This window comes from Salmo salar, chromosome 02, assembly GCF_965601325.2.
Source record: "Salmo salar chromosome 02, fSalSal1, whole genome shotgun sequence".
NCBI classification, from domain to species: Eukaryota; Metazoa; Chordata; class Actinopteri; order Salmoniformes; family Salmonidae; genus Salmo; species Salmo salar.
Window position 1 is genome coordinate 39,632,420 of NC_138292.1, and position 19,454 is coordinate 39,651,873.

Sequence of the window (19,454 nt, forward strand, 5' to 3'; positions counted from 1 at the left end):
TGTGAGGGGAACGGCAACTCCGTACCTTCAGGCTCTGATCAGGCCCTACACCCAAACAAGGGCACTGCGTTCATCCTCCTCTGGCCTGCTCGCCTCCCTACCTCTGAGGAAGCACAGTTCCCGCTCAGCCCAGTCAAAACGGTTCGCTGCTCTGGCACCCCAATGGTGGAACAAGCTCCCTCACAACGCCAGGACAGCAGAGTCAATCACCACCTTCCGGAGACACCTGAAACCCCACCTCTTTAAGGAATACCTGGGATAGGATAAAGTAATCCTTCTAACCCCCCCCCCCCCCCTTAAAAGATTTAGATGCACTATTGTAAAGTGGTTGTTCCACTGGATATCATAAGGTGAATGCACCAATTTGTAAGTCGCTCTGGATAAGAGCGTCTGCTAAATGACTTAAATGTAAATGTAAGATAATCTCTTACATGATTACCCTCTCTTTCTTTACTCTTTTTCCTCACTGGCTCTCCTTTTTTGTTCACAGAGCAATGCCAATGATCTCTCTCTCTCTTTCTTCCCCCCTTCCTCCTCTCTCTTTTCTTCCCTCCCACTCTCTGTGTCTGTCTCATCCATCCTCTCTCTTTCTCCCTATCTGTCTCCATGTTCCTCCCTCTCTATTCTCTGTCTCACTCTAGCCCTCTAGGGATATCTGGTTTCAGAGGGCAATCTCAATGGGACCCAAGGATTTTTCTCACTCTCTCCCTACCGCTTTCTCTCCCTCATCCCTCGCTCCCTCCCTTTCACCCTAGGGCTCTGAGGGACAGTGCATTACAAGCATGTGTTGGTCCCCTATGCCATGACAATTAATGCGGGGGGGGGGGGGGGGGGGGGGGGGGCCTTAAGGGGGAGAGGGAGAGCCCGCATTTCAATACATTACCATACTAAACAGGCTGGCGGCGGGGCGACTTATACCCAGGCCCTGGCACAGACACACACACAGAGAGAGAGAGAGAGAGAGAGAGAGAGAGAGAGAGAGAGAGAGAGAGAGAGAGAGAGAGAGAGAGAGAGAGAGAGAGAGAGGAGAGAGAGAGAGAGAGAGAGAGAGAGAGAGAGACTGTTAGCGCCATGCACAGTAGACACTTGAAGGAAGACTTCCCTGGTGAGTCTCATTCTAACCTCATCAGATGGGGTGTTTGGATAAGGGCTGAGTCCCAAATGGCACCCTATTGCCTATATAGTGCACTACTTTTGACCAGGACCCATAGGGCTCTCTATAGGCAATAGGGTGCCATTTGGGACTCAGATAAGCTGCAGCACTGAATTCTGATCAACCTGGGTTTGCCTCAACGTGCCAAAATGCGTGGATAAATTACATTACTGCATATGCCTTTATAATCGGTTAATTGGCAGTGAAATTATTGTCACTTAGGCTTTCAATTGTTCAATGTCATTAACTTTTGCTCACACACGCACACACACACACACACACACACACACACACCACACTACACATTTCCTTGCAAAATGCAGAAGCCAAGTGCTAACTGGGGAGTGGGATTCCCAACGTATAACAAACTTTTGGTGATATATAATTAAACATTCTTCAACTCCATTGCCATCCCAAAAAAACAGAATGACAACTCCAGGGAGCTTTGGAAGAATTAGGGAAATAGGCTTTGTCAAATTGAGTCAAAATGCTAATTTTTGGTCAACATCTTCTCAGGTGTGTCTTTTATAAAAACTAAAACAATGGAATACAAACAAACAGCATCTTTTGACAGGTTTATACAAAAATAAATGCAGAGCCTGTGTACAGCAGCCTGGTTGAATTACTGATTACTATCATCAATTCCATTAACGGGGTATTGACACTGCATATCTCTCTATCAAATCTGTTCCATATAAAGTCAATGTATTTCTATGCTAATGAAGAACCTGCTTTGTATCCTGCGGCATTTCAATGCAAATGTCTAGAAGTGTAGCTATGTGGGCGAAGTTTTGAGAATATACCTGTCACGTTCGTTAGAATGATCGGACCAAGGCATGAGTAGCGTTCCACATAATTTATTACAAAGTGAAACGTAATGCAAATACAAAACAAATGAAGAATAGACAAACCGTGACTAAAATACAACTATACATAAACGATATCCCATAACCCCCAAGTGAAAAACAAGCTACTTAAGTATGATCCCCAATTTGAGACAACGATTACCAGCTGCCTCTAATTGGGAATCATACCAATCACCAAACATAGAAAAACTAAACTAGAACCCCACATAGAAAATAACAACTACAAAACCCCCTGTCACACCCAAAGGTGCGGACTCCGACCGCAAAACCTGAAAAAAAAGAAAAAGGGAGGGTTGGGGGGGTGTCTAGTGTCGGTGGCGGCTCTGGTGCAGGACGAAGAACCCTCTCCTCCTGTGGATCTGGCAGTATTGGATGCGGCTCTGGTGCAGGACGAAGAACCTTCTCATCTCACGGATCCTCCTGCATCGGAGGCGGTTCTGGTGTGGGACGAAGAACCCTCTCATCCTGCTTAGGAGGCGGCTCTGGTGCAGGACGACGAACCCTCTCATCCTGCGAATCCGCCATCATCGGTGGAAGCTCTGGACCACCAACCGTCGCTGGAGGCTCTGGACCGCCGACCGTCGCTGGAGACTCTGGACCACAGACCGTCGCTGGAGACGCTGGACCGCAGACCGTCGCTGGAGACTCTGGACCGCGGACCGTCGCTGGAGACTCCGGACTGTGGGCCCTGTCAGGAGGCTCCGGACTGTGGGCCTTCTCAGGAGGTTCTGGACTGTGGGCCTTCTCAGGAGGTTCCGGACTGTGGGTCTTTTCAGGAGGTTCCGGACTGTGGGCCGTCTCAGGAGGTTCTGGACTGTGGGCCGTCTCAAAAGGTTCCGGACTGTGGGCCATCTCAGGAGGTTCCGGACTGTGGGCCATCTCAGGAGGTTCCGGACTGTGGGCCGTCTCAGGAGGCTCCGGGCTGTGGACCGTCGTTGGAGGTTCCGGACTGTGGACCGTCGTTGGAGGTTCCGGACTGTGGACCGTCGTTGGAGGTTCCGGACTGGGAACTGTCGCCGGAAGCTCTGGACTGGGAACTGTCGCCGGAAGCTCTGGACTGGGAACTGTCGCCGGAAGCTCTGGACTGGGGACTGTCGCTGGAAGCTCTGGACTGGGAACTGTTGCAGGAAGCTCTGGACTGGGAACTGTCGCCGGAAGCTCTGGACTGGGGACTGTCGCTGGAAGCTCTGGACTGGAAACTGTCGCCGGACTGGGCAGGTGCACTGGAGGCCTAGTGCGTGGAGCCGGGACAGGTGGCACCAGACTGGTGACACGCACTTCAGGGCGAGTGCGAGGAGAAGGCACAGGACGTACGAGACTGGGGAGGCGCACTGGAGGCCTGATGCGTGAGACCGGTACAGGTGGCACCGGACTAGTGACACACACCTCAGTGAGAGTGCGAGGAGGAGGCACAGGACATACCTGACTGGGAACACGCACTTCAGGGAGAGTGCGAGGAGCGGGCACAGAACGTACTGGACTGGGGAGGCGCACCGGAGACCTGATGCGTGAAACCGGTACAGATAGCACCGGACTAGTGACACACACTTCAGGGCGAGTGCGGAGAGCAGGCACAGTACGTACTAGACTGGAGAGGCGCACTGGAGGCCTGATGCATGGGACCGGTACAGGTGGCACCGGAATAGTGACACGTACTTCAGGGAGAGTACGAGGAGGTGACACAGGACGTACTGGGCTGTGAAGGCGCACTGGAGACAGGGTGCGTATAGCCGGCCTCAATTGTACCGGAACTTTAACACACTTCTCAGGACGAGTACGGGGAGCTGACACAGGTGGCATTGGACGACTAACACGCTCCTCAGGGCGAATGCCGTGCATACTACGCCAAACCAACAGCTCTCTCTCTTCACTCTCCTCCAATTTATCCAACAATTCCTCAAACATCTCTAAATCTCCCCTCCGTTCACTCTCCTCCAATTTATCCAATATTTCCTCAACGGACTCTGACTCACCCCAATATTCCTCTTTGCTCTCCGACTCGTCCCTCGCCGACCAACCCATGTGCCCCCCCAAAAAACATTTTTTGAGGTTGCTTCTTGGGCTTGTGTCGTGGCCGCGAACCCTGTCGTTGTCGCTGTCCTTCCTTCACCGCTTGCGTCTCCCGCCATGGAAGGCGATCCTGTCCTGCCTGGATTTCCACCCAAGTCCAGGATCCCTTCCCATCCAATATCCCCTCCCAAGTCCAGTATGACCCCCACTCCTGGTGACGCTGCTTGGTCCTGGTCGGATGGGATATTCTGTCACGTTCGTTAGAATGATCGGACCAAGGTTCAGCGTGAGTAGCGTTCCACATAATTTATTACAAAGTGAAACGTAATGCAAATACAAAACAAATAAAGAATAGACGAACCGTGACTACAATACAACTATACATAAACGATATCCCATAACCCCCAAGTGAAAAACAAGCTACTTAAGTATGATCCCCAATTAGAGACAACGATTGCCATCTGCCTCTAATTGGGAATCATACCAATCACCAAACATAGAAAAACTAAACTAGAACCCCACATAGAAAATAACAACTACAAAACCCGCTGTCACGCCCTGACCTACTCTACCATAGAAAATAAAAGCTTTCTATGGTCAGGACGTGACAATACCATATTGTCGGTCTACATTGCGTTACATAAACAGATGAATATAGAATGTGAATGTAAGCCCACAGTGTGTTATATTCAAATTCTGGCAAATATGAATATGGTAATAACACCATGCAAAAGTGAGAACAAGTTGTGTACTAATGTACAGCCTAACTCCCTTAAAAGTATTGTGTAAGGTGTTTTGGAGCAGGCTATGGACACATGGGTCATTATTAGAGTAGGTAACAGAGTTCCAGGGTAGGGTAGGTAACTTTCTAAATGTAATCCATTACAGTTACTAGATAGATACCTGTCCAAAATTGTAATCAGTAACATAACTTTTGCGTTAACCAAAATCAGTAGTAATCAGTTACTTTTACTTTCGCCTTAAGAGGCATTCGAAGACAAAAATGAATATTATCAATTGAATGACATCTAATGCAGTATAAATCGATGTTAGAGTTTACATAGCTGGCTTTAAATGGATGTTGCATTTTACTTTATGGGTTATGTAGGCTTCTTCTAACCCATTGCTTTCTACTTCAATACAGATGGTAATACGATTAGGATATATCTTAGGTTAAAAACCCTAAATCTGTCAGATTTCCAGTCCTTCCAAATTATTTAATACCCCTTAATCTTCAAGAATAGGACTTAGAATTATGGAAATATAGATTAGCCAAATTGTTTTACCTGAGCATAACCCAGAAACGAAGAACTTATTAGCCTGCTCTGTTGTTTATGATATTGTTGTCATGGAGGACTGATTGGGCTCATTGATTCCAGTTGAAAAATAAATGCTGCTCTTATGGAATGGCATGCTTTGAGCACTACTGAAGAGTGCTATTTGCATGTGAAAAATGAACATCATATGCTGCATTTGCTATAGGCCTATTGTGTACGTGTTTTTATCAGCACGAATTAGATTGAGCAATAAAAGCCCCACTTGTGGTCTTCTTAAATTAAACTCGTTTTTGACAGTATTTTTAGCACAATAGCAAGGAGGAGTTCAGAACGGAGGAACTCTCTCAAACTTTTATTCCAACCCACAGGCCTGTTCAACGTCTAGTTTTCATTTACATTTAGTTGAGTTGTCAACTCTAACGCGATTTCAACGTTAAATCAACAAAACATGTCACCCTGTCATTGGATTTAGGTGAAAAGTTGGGTGAAAGAAATATGAAATTCCCTTACGTTGATGACTTTTTGCAAATCCAATCAGCTTCCCACGTTGTTTCAACGTCCTCATATTGATTTATGTTGCTAAAATTACGAAGAAACTACTTTGATTCAACCAGTTATTGCCCAGTGGGATAGGCTCAGTGGGATCCGCACTACGCAGCTGTTGCAAGATCACATTTTTCACTGTCTGTCCACTGGTCGCAAAAAAAAAGATTGATGGGCAGCTTAAACTTATTCAAAACAAACATGATTGGGTTAAAATACACATATAGGCTAAATCTGTGAACAGCCATCCACAATAACCACAATCCGTAAGGCGCAAACAGCTAAATGAGAAAGCAGCAGTGTGATTCACATAATTGCGCTAAGTAGATATTAATAATAAGTCATATCCGTATCGCCCGTAGGCTATACACCACTGCTGTCGTCCTTACCTCCAAGCGTTTATTCAAGTTGGAAGTATAATCTTTGAAGGCAGACAACAGTCGCACCATTGGAAGACAAACGCATTTGCTGTGTCATCATAGTGGTCTCTGACTTGTGGTCAGACTCCCTCAGGCGGAACAAACTTAAACTTTTTTTCAATGCTGATTTGAATGTACTTGAGAAAACAGGAAATTGTCATACATTTTTTTTCTCTCCCGCAGACACATTTTCTGAATTTAAAAGTAATCATCTAGTTTTTCAAATGTATCTGTAATCTGATGACAATATGTTTGCTGGTAACATAATGGCTTACAGTTACACTCCCCAACGCTGCAGAGTTCCTTGGTTAGGCTTACTCTCAATGTAAGAGTGAAACGCCGCTCTTCACTGCCCAGGTGCTTAACTTTCGAAATCCGATTCCGTCGCTGTCCACTTCAATGGTGCTGAATTTCCAAATTCCGATTCGCTCACTGTCCACCTCAATGGCGCTGAATTTCCATATTCCAATTATGTCGCTGTCCACTTCAATGGTGCTGAATCTGAATCTCCGTTATTACAGCTTGTTGGGTGACTCTGACTCATTTCATTTGACTTTCAATGGGATATATGATGAGTATGGAATATCAGGTGTTGCATGCTTCAACACTGCAGAGCAGGTAGTCTATCATCACGTTGCTGTACTCATATGCTACTATCGTGTTAATACCAGTCATCTCACACACATATGGTGTGTAGCCATGTGCATAAACCCTACTTAATGCAGTTTTCTTTTCTAGACGAGTAGGCCTAGTGATATTTCAAAACGCTCATGTGGACTCAATTGCATGGCCTTCCAAAAAGTGCAGTTACAGTGATCAAAATAGTTTGCTTTTCCATAATACGAGTTCACTGGTCTATTCAGTTTTCACTGTAGGATGTCTCCTATTCTAAGGTACTGGAACTCCATCCAATCTCTGGTCATGTGGGCAACCCCTGGGCATAAGCCCAAGAAAACAACCCGAATAGAACCTTCACCCTTATTCACCCTTATTCACCCTTTATCCAATAGCCTATAATTCAGATACTCACCACGCACTTATTCCTCGTAGCTCCACCTATCCCTCTCTCACTCTACCTCGGTCCCTGTACTACGATTATTATGTCTGTCCCCCTGTGGACCACTGTTTCTCCGAGTACTGCAGCAACACTAAGCCTGCTATAAATCACATTGCATTACCACCGCGCCGTTTTCGCCTCGCGCTTTTACCCGCCTACCATGCACCTCGGATTGGCCAGCCCGCCTCCTTTCCCACCCTCTCCGACAGTGGCTGCAGTGCAATTGTAGCTCCCGCCCCATCCTTGGTGGCGATGATTGGAAGAAAGGAGTCCTCCTTGAACTGTCAATCATGCCTTTTCTTGTGCGCTTCGCATTTGTTGTTTCTCGGAGCGATGCATTGAGTGCGGGGCGACAAGACGCGTTGCATACCGACAGAGATCGAGGAGAGTAGGCTAATTACGGGACGAATTGTCTACTACAGAACGCACATATTGTATCCATTAGTTTGCTATGTTCTGTCGAATATTTGGCAGAAAACAGTTTAGTATTTATCTTCGTGTTCAGGTGCGCATTTGAGCACATTTTCTCTCCAAACCATTGAAAACAACATTAATTCAGTGTCTGGAATATTTGCGATTATTTTGCACCAGGATTTTGTGTCATTTGGTATTCCCTCTACGTCTACGAAAACATCAACAACCCCTTCTTTGGTTAAGGGGTGGGGGGGTCATCAACGAGAAAAGTCAAGGGAATAGACTCATGTTTTTGTTCAGTCACATGTAAAAGCAGTCGGTTATTGCTGTTGGACATACATAAAAACACACCAGGTAGATCTTTTCACATTTTTCCTGCAAAGGCTCCATAGAAGGGGACTACAACGGTGTTCTACTACGAAAACAACATCGAAAAATCTATCGAAACATCAAAACATGAGCTGCCCAGTCTTACGAAACGTGTTCGCTGGTTTGCTCCTCGCACTGCTGTCGAACGGTAAGTTCTAGTAGGCTACTTTGATTTGATGTTGCCGCTGGATTGGATCCATACGAGCATCTTCCCCTTCATTCCCACTGGTACGGTGCTGTAGGTGAATACTAATGCCGAGGCTTCGTGATGGGGGTCTACCTGCTTATGAATCATGCGTGTGTGTGTGCTACAGTGCACACTCGGTTTTCATTTGCTCACAGTTTGGAGAGAGAGAGAGAGAGAGAGAGAGAGAGAGAGATAGGGAGCGCGCGAGAGAGAGACAGAGGTGTGAGTGGATGAAACAGTGAGTGTGCGTTAGCATGTGTTAGGTATAGGCTACAGCCTTTGCGCAGCGCACGGCTCAATCTTCAGCTTGCTTGTAGCCTACGAGTGGTGCATGTTAACATATTTCACTTCAGAATTCGAGACACCCCATTCCCATTCTCTCTGGTCTATCAGAAGGCGGGCACATTCCAATACGTGACATGATAAATCTGGTGGTAACCCGTGCACATGACGTTCGTAGTATGGCGCTAAACTGCTACCTAATTTCCAATGCAGTACAAGCAGTTGAGAAGAGTGTAGCAAAAAAAAAACAACATTTTCTGCAAGGTTGAGAGTTAACAATAGACAGAGAGATAGAGCTTGGGGCATTCCAACACGTTTAGGGCACTCTGTACGGTGTAGCCTACTAACCTTCACTACTTTCCCGCCGTGGTTAGTTATTTATCCACCACATTGTCTGTTGGTTTAACGTTTTCTCACCGGGCAAAGATAATTGCAAGATAATTGCGGCGATCGCTTGTACATCCGGATGATTTATAGGGATTTAAGTATGCTTCATTATTGATTCCACAAAGGATGGAGGCGCGTCATAAATTGGACAATGGTTTATTCTGGATGTTGTGCAATGTGCACCGCAGAGGAAGGGAAACTTGGGCATCACAAAAGTGCCATGTCACGTGGAGCGCCTGAAGATAAATAGCATTGTAATATAAGTTATAGCCAGGGGCGGAAATCCCGGGGGGGACACGACCCCCCCATCCTGGGAAAAATATGATTTGTCCCCCCCAATATATCACTGAAACATAACTATGTAATTTAAATAATATTAATAATACGCAATGAAAGCAATTGTGCTGATTATAGACACTTAATAGCGCGTTTTTAAGTTTCAAAAGATTGCAACCCCCCACCCTTTGCCTCACAATGGTTTGATCCACTGCCAGTTCCTTAGCTTGCTAGGTAACAGAGAGGTCGTATCTACTGTCTGAAAGGCACTCAATGAACGTAACTGACGTGAGGTTAATCCAGTCAATCGCGCACACACACTAGCTGAATATGCAGAGCTAGCGCGCAAATATTAACTATTAAGCTAGCTAGTACCTATTCCATTTATGTGGCATCGTCAAAGATGGAATCAGCATGCAGATGATGTAAGTTAGTGCTTCAAAGTCCCTGTGATAAGGTTAGCGATAAACTGAAATCCAAACTGAACAGAACTACACTCTCTTCTACCATTGTCTTAAATATATTTAATGGTCTCGTTGCAAAAGCTAAATTGTCGCAAGTGAACTTTTATTTATTTATTTTATTTCACCTTTATTTAACCCGGGTAGCAAAGATTATAGCAAACACCACTGAAACTGAATTGGTGCTCGCTAGCTTTGCAAATTCAGCTATTGTTGGAAGCCAGCCAATATGAAACAAACTATTAAAATTACAAAAGGTTGCAGCATATGTTGTGTAAATGGTGAACTCATACAGCTGTCAACTCTTGTCATTTTAATCCGTTTCACATTTGCTAGCTACCTTTTAGATCGAAGCCCAAATAGAATGATTGAAGATGATAGAAGCCCATCTCCTACTGTAAATAACCTACACACTGTGTGTGTAGCCAGCCAGGTAGAAAAATGGCAGAAAAATAAAAGACGGACATCAGAGTATTTTTCAATACACCAAAACGCATAGTAAGAACCCTAGTAGCCTAATATCTCAAAGACTAGTTGATAAAATGTTCATAAGAAAGAAATGAAATTCTAATGGAAATGTTTCACAATGATGTCATTAGGCAGAGCAGGCAACAGATGGCACACAGACAGCAGAGTTGGGGACAGATATGCAGGGACAGAATGGCAGAGACAGGGAGTCTCAGGTAAGTTTGTTGAGTCTTTGTTTGGCAACATTATGAAAGGTTCTCAATTTTTTTTACTTGTAAAATAGGAACATAATTGGAAAATGCCATGGATACCCCCACTCTCAACTTAAACTGGTGACTGAACTAAGATTTGTTAAAATCAATGGTATTGCTGTTGTGATTACATTTTAGTCATTTAGCAGATGCTCTTATCCAGAGCGACTTACAGTAGCTAATGTATACATTTCCAAAAAATTTTTTGTGGGAATCGAACCCACAACCCTAGCGTTGCACACACCATGCTCTACCAACTGAGCCACAGGGAAGGATTAGTTGTGTAGTTTTGGGTACCGGTAGTTTGGAGTACGGCAAACACCTTATTTCTTTGGTTCCTCAATATACACTGCTCAAAAAAATAAAGGGAACACTTAAACAACACATCCTAGATCTGAATGAAATAAATAATCTTATTAAATACTTTTTTCTTTACATAGTTGAATGTGTTGACAACAAAATCACACAAAAATAATCAATGGAAATCCAATTTATCAACCCATGGAGGTCTGGATTTGGAGTCACACTCAAAATTAAAGTGGAAAACCACACTACAGGCTGATCCAACTTTGATGTAATGTCCTTAAAACAAGTCAAAATGAAGCTCAGTAGTGTGTGTGGCCTCCACGTGCCTGTATGACCTCCCTACAACGCCTGGGCATGTTCCTGATGAGGTGGCGGATGGTCTCCTGAGGGATCTCCTCCCAGACCTGGACTAAAGCATCCGCCAACTCCTGGACAGTCTGTGGTGCAACGTGGCATTGGTGGATGGAGCGAGACATGATGTCCCAGATGTGCTCAATTGGATTCAGGTCTGGGGAACGGGCGGGCCAGTCCATAGCATCAATGCCTTCCTCTTGCAGGAACTGCTGACACACTCCAGCCACATGAGGTCTAGCATTGTCTTGCATTAGGAGGAACCCAGGGCCAACCGCACCAGCATATGGTCTCACAAGGTGTCTGAGGATCTCATCTCGGTACCTAATGGCAGTCAGGCTACCTCTGGCGAGCACATGGAGGGCAGTGCGGCCCCCCAAAGAAATGCCACCCCACACCATGACTGACCCACCGCCAAACCGGTCATGCTGGAGGATGTTGCAGGCAGCAGAACGTTCTCCACGGCGTCTCCAGACTCTGTCACGTCTGTCACATGTGCTCAGTGTGAGCCTGCTTTCATCTGTGAAGAGCACAGGGCGCCAGTGGCGAATTTGCCAATCTTGGTGTTCTCTGGCAAATGCCAAACGTCCTGCACGGTGTTGGGCTGTAAGCACAACCCCCACCTGTGGACGTCGGGCCCTCATACCACCCTCATGGAGTCTGTTTCTGACCGTTTGAGCAGACACATGCACATTTGTGGCCTGCTGGAGGTCATTTTGCAGGGCTCTGGCAGTGCTCCTCTTGCTCCTCCTTGCACAAAGGCGGAGGTAGCGGTCCTGCTGCTGGGTTGTTGCCCTCCTACGGCCTCCTCCACGTCTCCTGATGTACTGGCCTGTCTCCTGGTAGCGCCTCCATGCTCTGGACACTACGCTGACAGACACAGCAAACCTTCTTTCCACAGCTCTCATTGATGTGCCATCCTGGATGAGCTGCACTACCTGACCCACTTGTGTGGGTTGTAGACTCCGTCTCATGCTACCACTAGAGTGAAAGCACCGCCAGCATTCAAAAGTGACCAAAACATCAGCCAGGAAGCATAGGAACTGAGAAGTGGTCTGTGGTCTCCACCTGCAGAACCACTCCTTTATTGGGGGTGTCTTGCTTATTGCCTATAATTTCCACCGGTTGTCTATTCCATTTGCACAACAGCATGTGAAATGTATTGTCAATCAGTGTTGCTTCCTAAGTGGACAGTTTGATTTCACAGAAGTGTGATTGACTTGGAGTTACATTGTGTTGTTTAAGTGTTCCCTTTATTTTTTTGAGCATATTACCATATGACCATATTACAATGTAGGCTATGTGTTACAGCACTACTTTTGGTGTCCCCCTCAGGAATTGCTCTTGAGAAAATTTCATGTAATTGTCCCCTCCAAAGTTGATATCAGATTTTCGCCCCTGGTTATAGCCCTAATGCTTTTTCATTTCCTACCGTGACCGATATTATAACCATCTTGCAGATTGGTTTTTATCTCAATCCATGCACTGTTGATGTTTTTGTAGATTCTCTTATGCCCCCCGGCTCTCCTTCCAACATCTGGTGCGCCCCTTGCGCACGTGCATGACGCAAACCACATATTAAACCACACATTAAACCACACATCACACATGCGTGCCTCGATAACTCTCCCTCATTACCTTTGGGAAATCATGAATTAAATAAATAACCTGGCCTTAATAACAATAATTGATGTGTCAGTGTAATAAGATGCTAGGTTAACTGCTCACAGATGCAGGCAGGGCCTGGTAGATTCCTACTCCCATGTTCCTTCCGGGCAGGAGTAGTGGACCCAGCTGGTTATGGTGGGGTTCGAGTAGGGCCTAGGCTACAACCAGGAATGGGGCAGATGGACAGCCCTGCAGGACACAAACACCTAACAGAACAGCATGAAACCATCTGATTATAGCGCCTTATTGGGTTCACAGTACCAATTCACAGCCTGCTTTTAAGATTCTAAGGGCAGATGACCTTTTTTTGAATTGATTGAACTAAAATTGTAGAACATTTTACAAACCTACCACATCCACATGTTCGAGCACTAAACTGTACAGTTGATGGATGTAGCCTAGAGAGGCCATATTCTTATTTTAGTGTGTAGCACATCAAAAGCTACGGTTCGCAGTTGACTGAGAATACTGTATATAAGCGTCGTCTCTGTTCTGTGTGGTACATCGACACTATCGTATGAAGTTGACGGAGAGTATATCATTGCCGTCTTTAGAAAATGCGTGTAGCCAGTTTCCCGGCTGCTGCTGCCGCCACACACCCACTCATGTGGAGGCATGCATGAATGATGAGGGAGGAAGGATGGAACACTGCCATTAACAGCCTGGTCAGCTCCCTGTTAAATCATGCAAGGTGCCCCCGAAGACGTGAGCATGTGTAGCGCTCATTGGAGTATGTCAGGTGGAGTTCCCACTCCCAAATTGACCCTTAGTCCCTATAGTGGTTACACCCTATGTGCTTGTGTAGATCTGCGAGGGTTGAATAGGTCTAAGCAAAGTGTGGAAATGTACTCCTATAGCTTGTCAGGGAGCTAGGAAGGGTCAATATTGCTTAGACCTATACAGTCCTCTCGGATCTACACAAATGCACAGGGTATAAGGGCTAGGGGGCGATTTTGGATCGGGCATATCGTTCTCATCTCCGTTGCTATTTGAGTCATTTATAAATCAAGTTTGCGCTGCTTGATTGAAGCTACATCCGTTTAGTCATTGATCAGCACTCCTGTTAGGCTGCTATAATCATTAGCTACTATGAAGTGTCAATCATCAAGTTGGTTTCTGCTGACCTGTGCAGTGACGTTCAAAGTTGCAGCTGTTGCATCTCTAAGCACAATGCCTAGTGAGCATTCTGAGGAGCACCTATGTGCTATGGACCTTTTGGCATAATGGCTTTGGCTGTATTGTACTGAGAGATGCTAAGTCATTAGTTTCCATCCTGAGACAGAGTGATAACCAAGGTCGTATTCATTATGGCACACAGTAGCAAAACGTTATGCAGAGGAACATGAAAACAAATGCTTCTTATTGGACAAGTTCAGGTAGTTCCTCTCTGTTTCAGTCTGTTTTGTATCCATTTGGTGCCTAGTGAGTTTTATGTGGTCATTGCCCCCATAGCAAAACGTTTTACAATGGAACACAAAAAAAAAATTCTCATTGGACAAGTTCAGGTCGTCTCTCCCTGTTTCAGTCAATTTTCTAATGGTTGGTGCCTAATTAATAAGACCCGGTTCTCCTAAAACTTTCTCGTCTACGTCTGAGATGGCACGCTGGGAGACTTTGCTTCCCACTTATTTTCTCAATGAAAGCTAACTAAGCCTGAGAATAGAACTACACACCCCCACACCAAATGAAACCATTTAGACTCCACAAAGAGGATCACTGTTGTGACAGACACCTGCGGTAAGTACCTTATTATGAAGTTCATGTTAGCATGTACTTTACTGGTAATGATAAATATGCCGCGGTGCTGCTGAAGATGATATTTCATGGTCTAGGAATAGGAGATGGTTATTTACGACCTCATGATGTAAGTACGCCAGTAACACAAGCTAGCATCTGCACAAAGACATAGCACCTGCTTCGATACAGATTCACATTCTAACACATGCTCTTACACAATAACACATTCTATCCAATTACATATCTGTATGCTGAGAGAAAGGACCTTAAGTCAAGGTCACATATCAGCATAACCTGGCATTTGACCTTTGGTCTTTACCTTGGGAGCAGACCAAGCGCAATCAAAAGTCCTCTAATCCATTTGGTGCACTACATAAACCTCTCTCTACTTTTCCACATTAGAGTTATGGATCCCTCTCAGACACGTCATCCTTAACCTTTGAAAATACTCTCCTGTACATCCCTGAAGCCATTTTCAAAAGACCCAACAGATGCTTCTAGCTACAAACTAATCCAAACCAGCATCCACAGGACAAAAGGTGTCCATAATGAATCAAAGGGTACAGGTGCGGGAAGTGTTACGGGGCGTATCGGGCGCAGGTAAAACAGGCGGGTCGCTGCATCGCCCGCGATCCCTCTCGTTACAGCGACATATGGGGGGGGACAAGTGGGGTCAAAGCGCGTGGCACAGCGTGGCACATGTTGATGGCATGGCCCCCCTGTTTGTGCTCGGTCAAATCACCGGCTTTGGCTGGGAGATGAAGAGCTGCAGACGCGTCTGTGTGCCAGCACCAACAGATGCCTCGAGCTCCTAATCTGGAGGGGCCTCTCTTCCCCTCTTTCCTGCCTTCCTCCTCCCTCCTCCTCCCCTGCCTCCCCCCCCCCCCCCCCGTTTGAAAGCCACCATTTCTGTGCCGTCGTTGTTCTCCAAGCCTGGCTTGCATATGCTCCTCTTTTTTGGAGCCTGTATTTTCTTTGCCTTTTTCTCGGTTCTTCTTCATCTGTTGCCAAACACCATTGGATGTGAAACTGAGAAGCCCGGGGTTTGAGTCTCATGGAGTTGCTCTTTTGGAGAGGAAAATAGAGACGCTGGATGCTGAGGGAAGTATATATAGCAGTGGAAAACTGATGGGAAAACAAGTGGGCTGTGTGATATTTCACATTTTCAATTAGATTTTTATAAGGCCCTTTTTACAGTTGTATGGGGGGAATGTGAGACTGTATACTGGGGTTTGTGCTATGGATGACGTGCTTCCACCGTATCGCTCATGCTGGATGGAGAATTGATAGATAGCCTTGTGTGGTTTGAACTAAATCAGGAAGTGTTGCTATGGCGAGGGGCACCATGGAGAGAATGGCCCCAAGCGTTTCTGTGGAATCTTCCACTTTTCCACCCCTGCCTATTACTGACCTTATCTTGGCTTAAACATGACTGGCCTTAGGGGCTATTCCATCCAAATCTACGTCCAAATATGTTTCTGTGGGTTTCTTGGATTGTTTTCAACAGGGTGAGGGTGGTGAGATGCTGGCCTCTGGAATGGTGCTGTAATGTTAATGGCTTTCAGGCTGGAACATTGACATGGGGTCATGGGCTCAAACTCTAGATGGGCACTCTGAGTGTGGAGAGGAGGGGGCAATGGTTGATGGCCAGTGCTCTGTCACCTCAATGCCCTTGAGATTTCCTGCGTCGAGTTTTGATAAACACTTCACTGGCCTCCCATATTGGTTCAAGTGAGGCAATTATACATAAGTGTCAGTTCCATAAATAATGATTACAGCCAGGCTTGTTTGTAATTATAATCACAGTTATTATATATGGAGTTCAATGTATTGGACATGAACCAGGATCACTTTCAATGTGGGACAGTTTCTTTTACTGTGTTAAATTACAGTAATACACTGTAATACTTCTCTTCTCTCTCACCCCGCCTCCTTGTCCTATTCCCAGCTCAACCCCGGCGGCCAGCGCTGCCCTGTGCATGAATATGTGCATGAGCAATGGGCCCTCAACCTAATAGTAATGAAAAAAGCCTATGTTTTATTTAACGCAGGAAGATAAACATAATTCAAGTGGCAGCAGAATGTATATAGAGGTAGTGTCACGCCCTGACCATAGAGAGCCTTTTATTCTCTATGTTGGTTAGGTCAGGGTGTGACTAGGGTGGGTAATCTAGGTTGTTTTATTTCTATATTGGCCTGGTATGGTTCCCAATCAGAGGCAGCCATTTATCATTGTCTCTGATTGGGGATCATATTTAGGCAGCCATTTCCCCACTGTGTTTTGTGGGATCTTGTTTTGTTTTTGTGTAGTTGCCTGTGATCACTTCACTTGCTTCACGTTTTGTTTGTTCGTTTATTGTTTTGTATTTGCTGAAGTTTCACTTTATAATAAAGATGTGGAACGCTACGTACGCTGCGCCTTGGTCCAGTTCTTACGACGATCGTGACAGAAGATCCCACCACAACAGGACCAAGCAGCGTGCCCAGGAGGAGAGAGTATCCTGGACTTGGGAAGAGATTTTGGATGGGAAGGGATCCTGGACTTGGGAGGAAATCCTGGCAGGACAGGATCGCCTTCCTTGGCGGCAGACGCAAAGAGAGAAGGGAGGTCAGCGACGACGCCGGGGTTCGCGGCCACAAGGAGGGGGGGGGGGGGCACACGGGGTGGTCGGCGGAGCCGAGGAGCGAACCAGAGCCAATCTGGGAGAAGAGGGAGAAATTGGAGGAGCGTGAACGGAGAGAGTCAGAGACCGTCAGTGAGTTGATGGAGAAATTGGAGGAGAGAGAAATGAGAGAGTTGTTGTGTTGGTGTATGATGCACGACATTCGCCCTAAGGAGCGTGTTATCTGTTTGATACCACCTGAGTCAGCTCTCCATATTCGTCCTGAGGAGCGTGCTAGCAGTCTGGTAAAAACTGTGCCTGCTCTACGCACCAAGTCTCCAGTACGCCTTCACAGCCCAGTACGTCCGGTGCCAGCTCCCTGCACTCGCCGTGCGAAGTGTGTCATCATTCCGGTACATTTTGTGCCGGCTCTACGCACCAGGTCTCCAGTGTGCCTCCACAGCCCAGTACGTCCTGTGCCAGCTCCCCGCACTCGCCGTGCGAAGTGTGTCATCATTCCGGTACGATTTGTGCCGGCCCTACGCACCAGGTCTCCAGTGTGACTCCACAGCCCAGTACGTCCTGTGCCAGCTCCTCGCACTCGCCCTGAAGAGCGTGTCACTAGTCCGGTGCAACCTGTGCCGGTCCCACACATCAAGCCTCCAGTGCACCTCCCCAGTCTGGCATGTCCTGTCCTGTGCCTGCTCCATACACTAGGCCTCCAGTGCGCATCAACAGTCCAGAGCTTCCAGCAACGGTCCCCAGTCCAGAGCTTCCGGCGACGGTTCACAGTCCAGAGCTTCCGGCGACGGTTCACAGTCCGGAACCTCCTACGACGGTCCACAGTCCGGAACCTCCTACGACGGTCCACAGTCCGGAACCTCCTACGACGGTCCACAGTCCGGAACCTCCTACGACGGTCCACAGTCTGGAATCTCCTACGAAGGTCCACAGGCCGGAGCCTTCCTCTGCGCCGATGCCCAGTCCAGGCACGGCGTCCAGTCCCGCTCCAAGGCCGGAGCCTTCCTTTGCGCCGGTGCCCAGTCCAGGCATGGTGGCCAACTCAGCTCCATGGCCAGAGGCTTCCTCGGCGCCGGTGCTCAGTCCGGGTGCGGCGTTCAACCCAGCTCCATGGCCGGGGTCCTTCTCTGCGCCGAGGCCCAGTCTGGGCACAGCGTTCCTCCCGGCTCCATGGCCAGACCCGTGGTCTGGGCAGGGACAAAGTCCCGCACCAGAGCCGCCACTGATGCTGGCGGATCCGCGAGCGGAGTGGGTACTCTTGCCCACATCGGAGCCGCCACCGACGCTAGATGCCCACCCGGACCCTCCCCTATAGAGTCAGATTTTGCGCCGGAGTCTGCACCTTTGGGGGGGGGGGGGGGGGGGTACTGTCATGCCCTGACCATAGAGAGCCTTTTATTCTCTATGTTGGTTAGGTCAGAGTGTGACTAGGGTGGGTAATCTAGGGTGTTTATTTCTATGTTGGCCTGGTATGGTTCCCAATCAGAGGCAGCTGTTTATCGTTGTCTCTGATTGGGGATCATATTTAGGCAGCCATTTCCCCACTGTGTTTTGTGGGATCTTGTTTTGTTTTTGTGTAGTTGCCTGTGATCACTTCACTTGCTTCACGTTTCGTTTGTTTGTTTAATGTTTTGTATTTGCTGAAGTTTCACTTTATAATAAAGATGTGGAACTCTACGTACGCTGCGCCTTGGTCCAGTTCTTACGACGATCGTGACAGGTAGAGAGAAGTGGGATATATACTGTATACCATATACCCCCCCCCCCCCCCCCCACACACACACACACAGTCATTGAATCATATACAGACACACACTCAAACACAGCCTTTATAGGGCCACCCACAAGATGAATTTAAACAATTCCCCCAGTGAAGGTGCGAACAGTAAATCAATGAAGCCCATCGGAGCCAGGAGCACCCAGCCTTGAGTGGTAGAGAGGAACATCTATATATTCATACATCTTTGTGCACATAAATAACTTTCATTGATCTCTTATCAATACAGGCATATAGGGAAAATCGAATATGTCTCTGGCACAGGCTAAATCCTCATTCCTCGCTTTCTGTCTGAGGCTTTAGCCGGGGCATGTAGATTGAGCTATCTGGAGAGAAGGAGAGAGAGAGACAGAGAGAGAGACAGGGAGAGATTTTGCCCCCCTCTGTCTCTTGTCTTTTTGTGTGAGGGCGTTAGCATCGTTGGAAACACAATTCAGATTAGAGCAGCCGTTGCTTCTTTCTCCTGTGGGAGCTGTGAGGGACCCGGGTCCTGCTTCTCTCCCTGTCCTCATTACCAGAGACAAGAAGCTTCACTGGCAAATCAATGGAAGAGGCTTAGGAAACTAATGCA

At 46.9% G+C, this 19,454-nt stretch overlaps 1 protein-coding gene across 2 annotated transcripts in view; it reads left to right on the forward strand.

Moving 5' to 3' along the window:
* The first annotated feature begins 7,633 nt into the window (after positions 1-7,633).
* LOC106582734 (igLON family member 5) overlaps positions 7,634-19,454 on the forward strand; it is a 155,041-nt gene continuing 143,220 nt past the window's right edge. The window contains exon 1 of one of the 2 annotated variants that reach the window (XM_014166130.3): positions 7,634-8,256. In XM_014166130.3, the coding sequence (XP_014021605.1) occupies positions 8,196-8,256 (61 nt within the window). In that variant the 5' untranslated portion in view covers positions 7,634-8,195. The remainder of the gene's footprint in view (positions 8,257-19,454) is intronic. The other variant, XM_014166112.3, reaches the window with a different exon arrangement.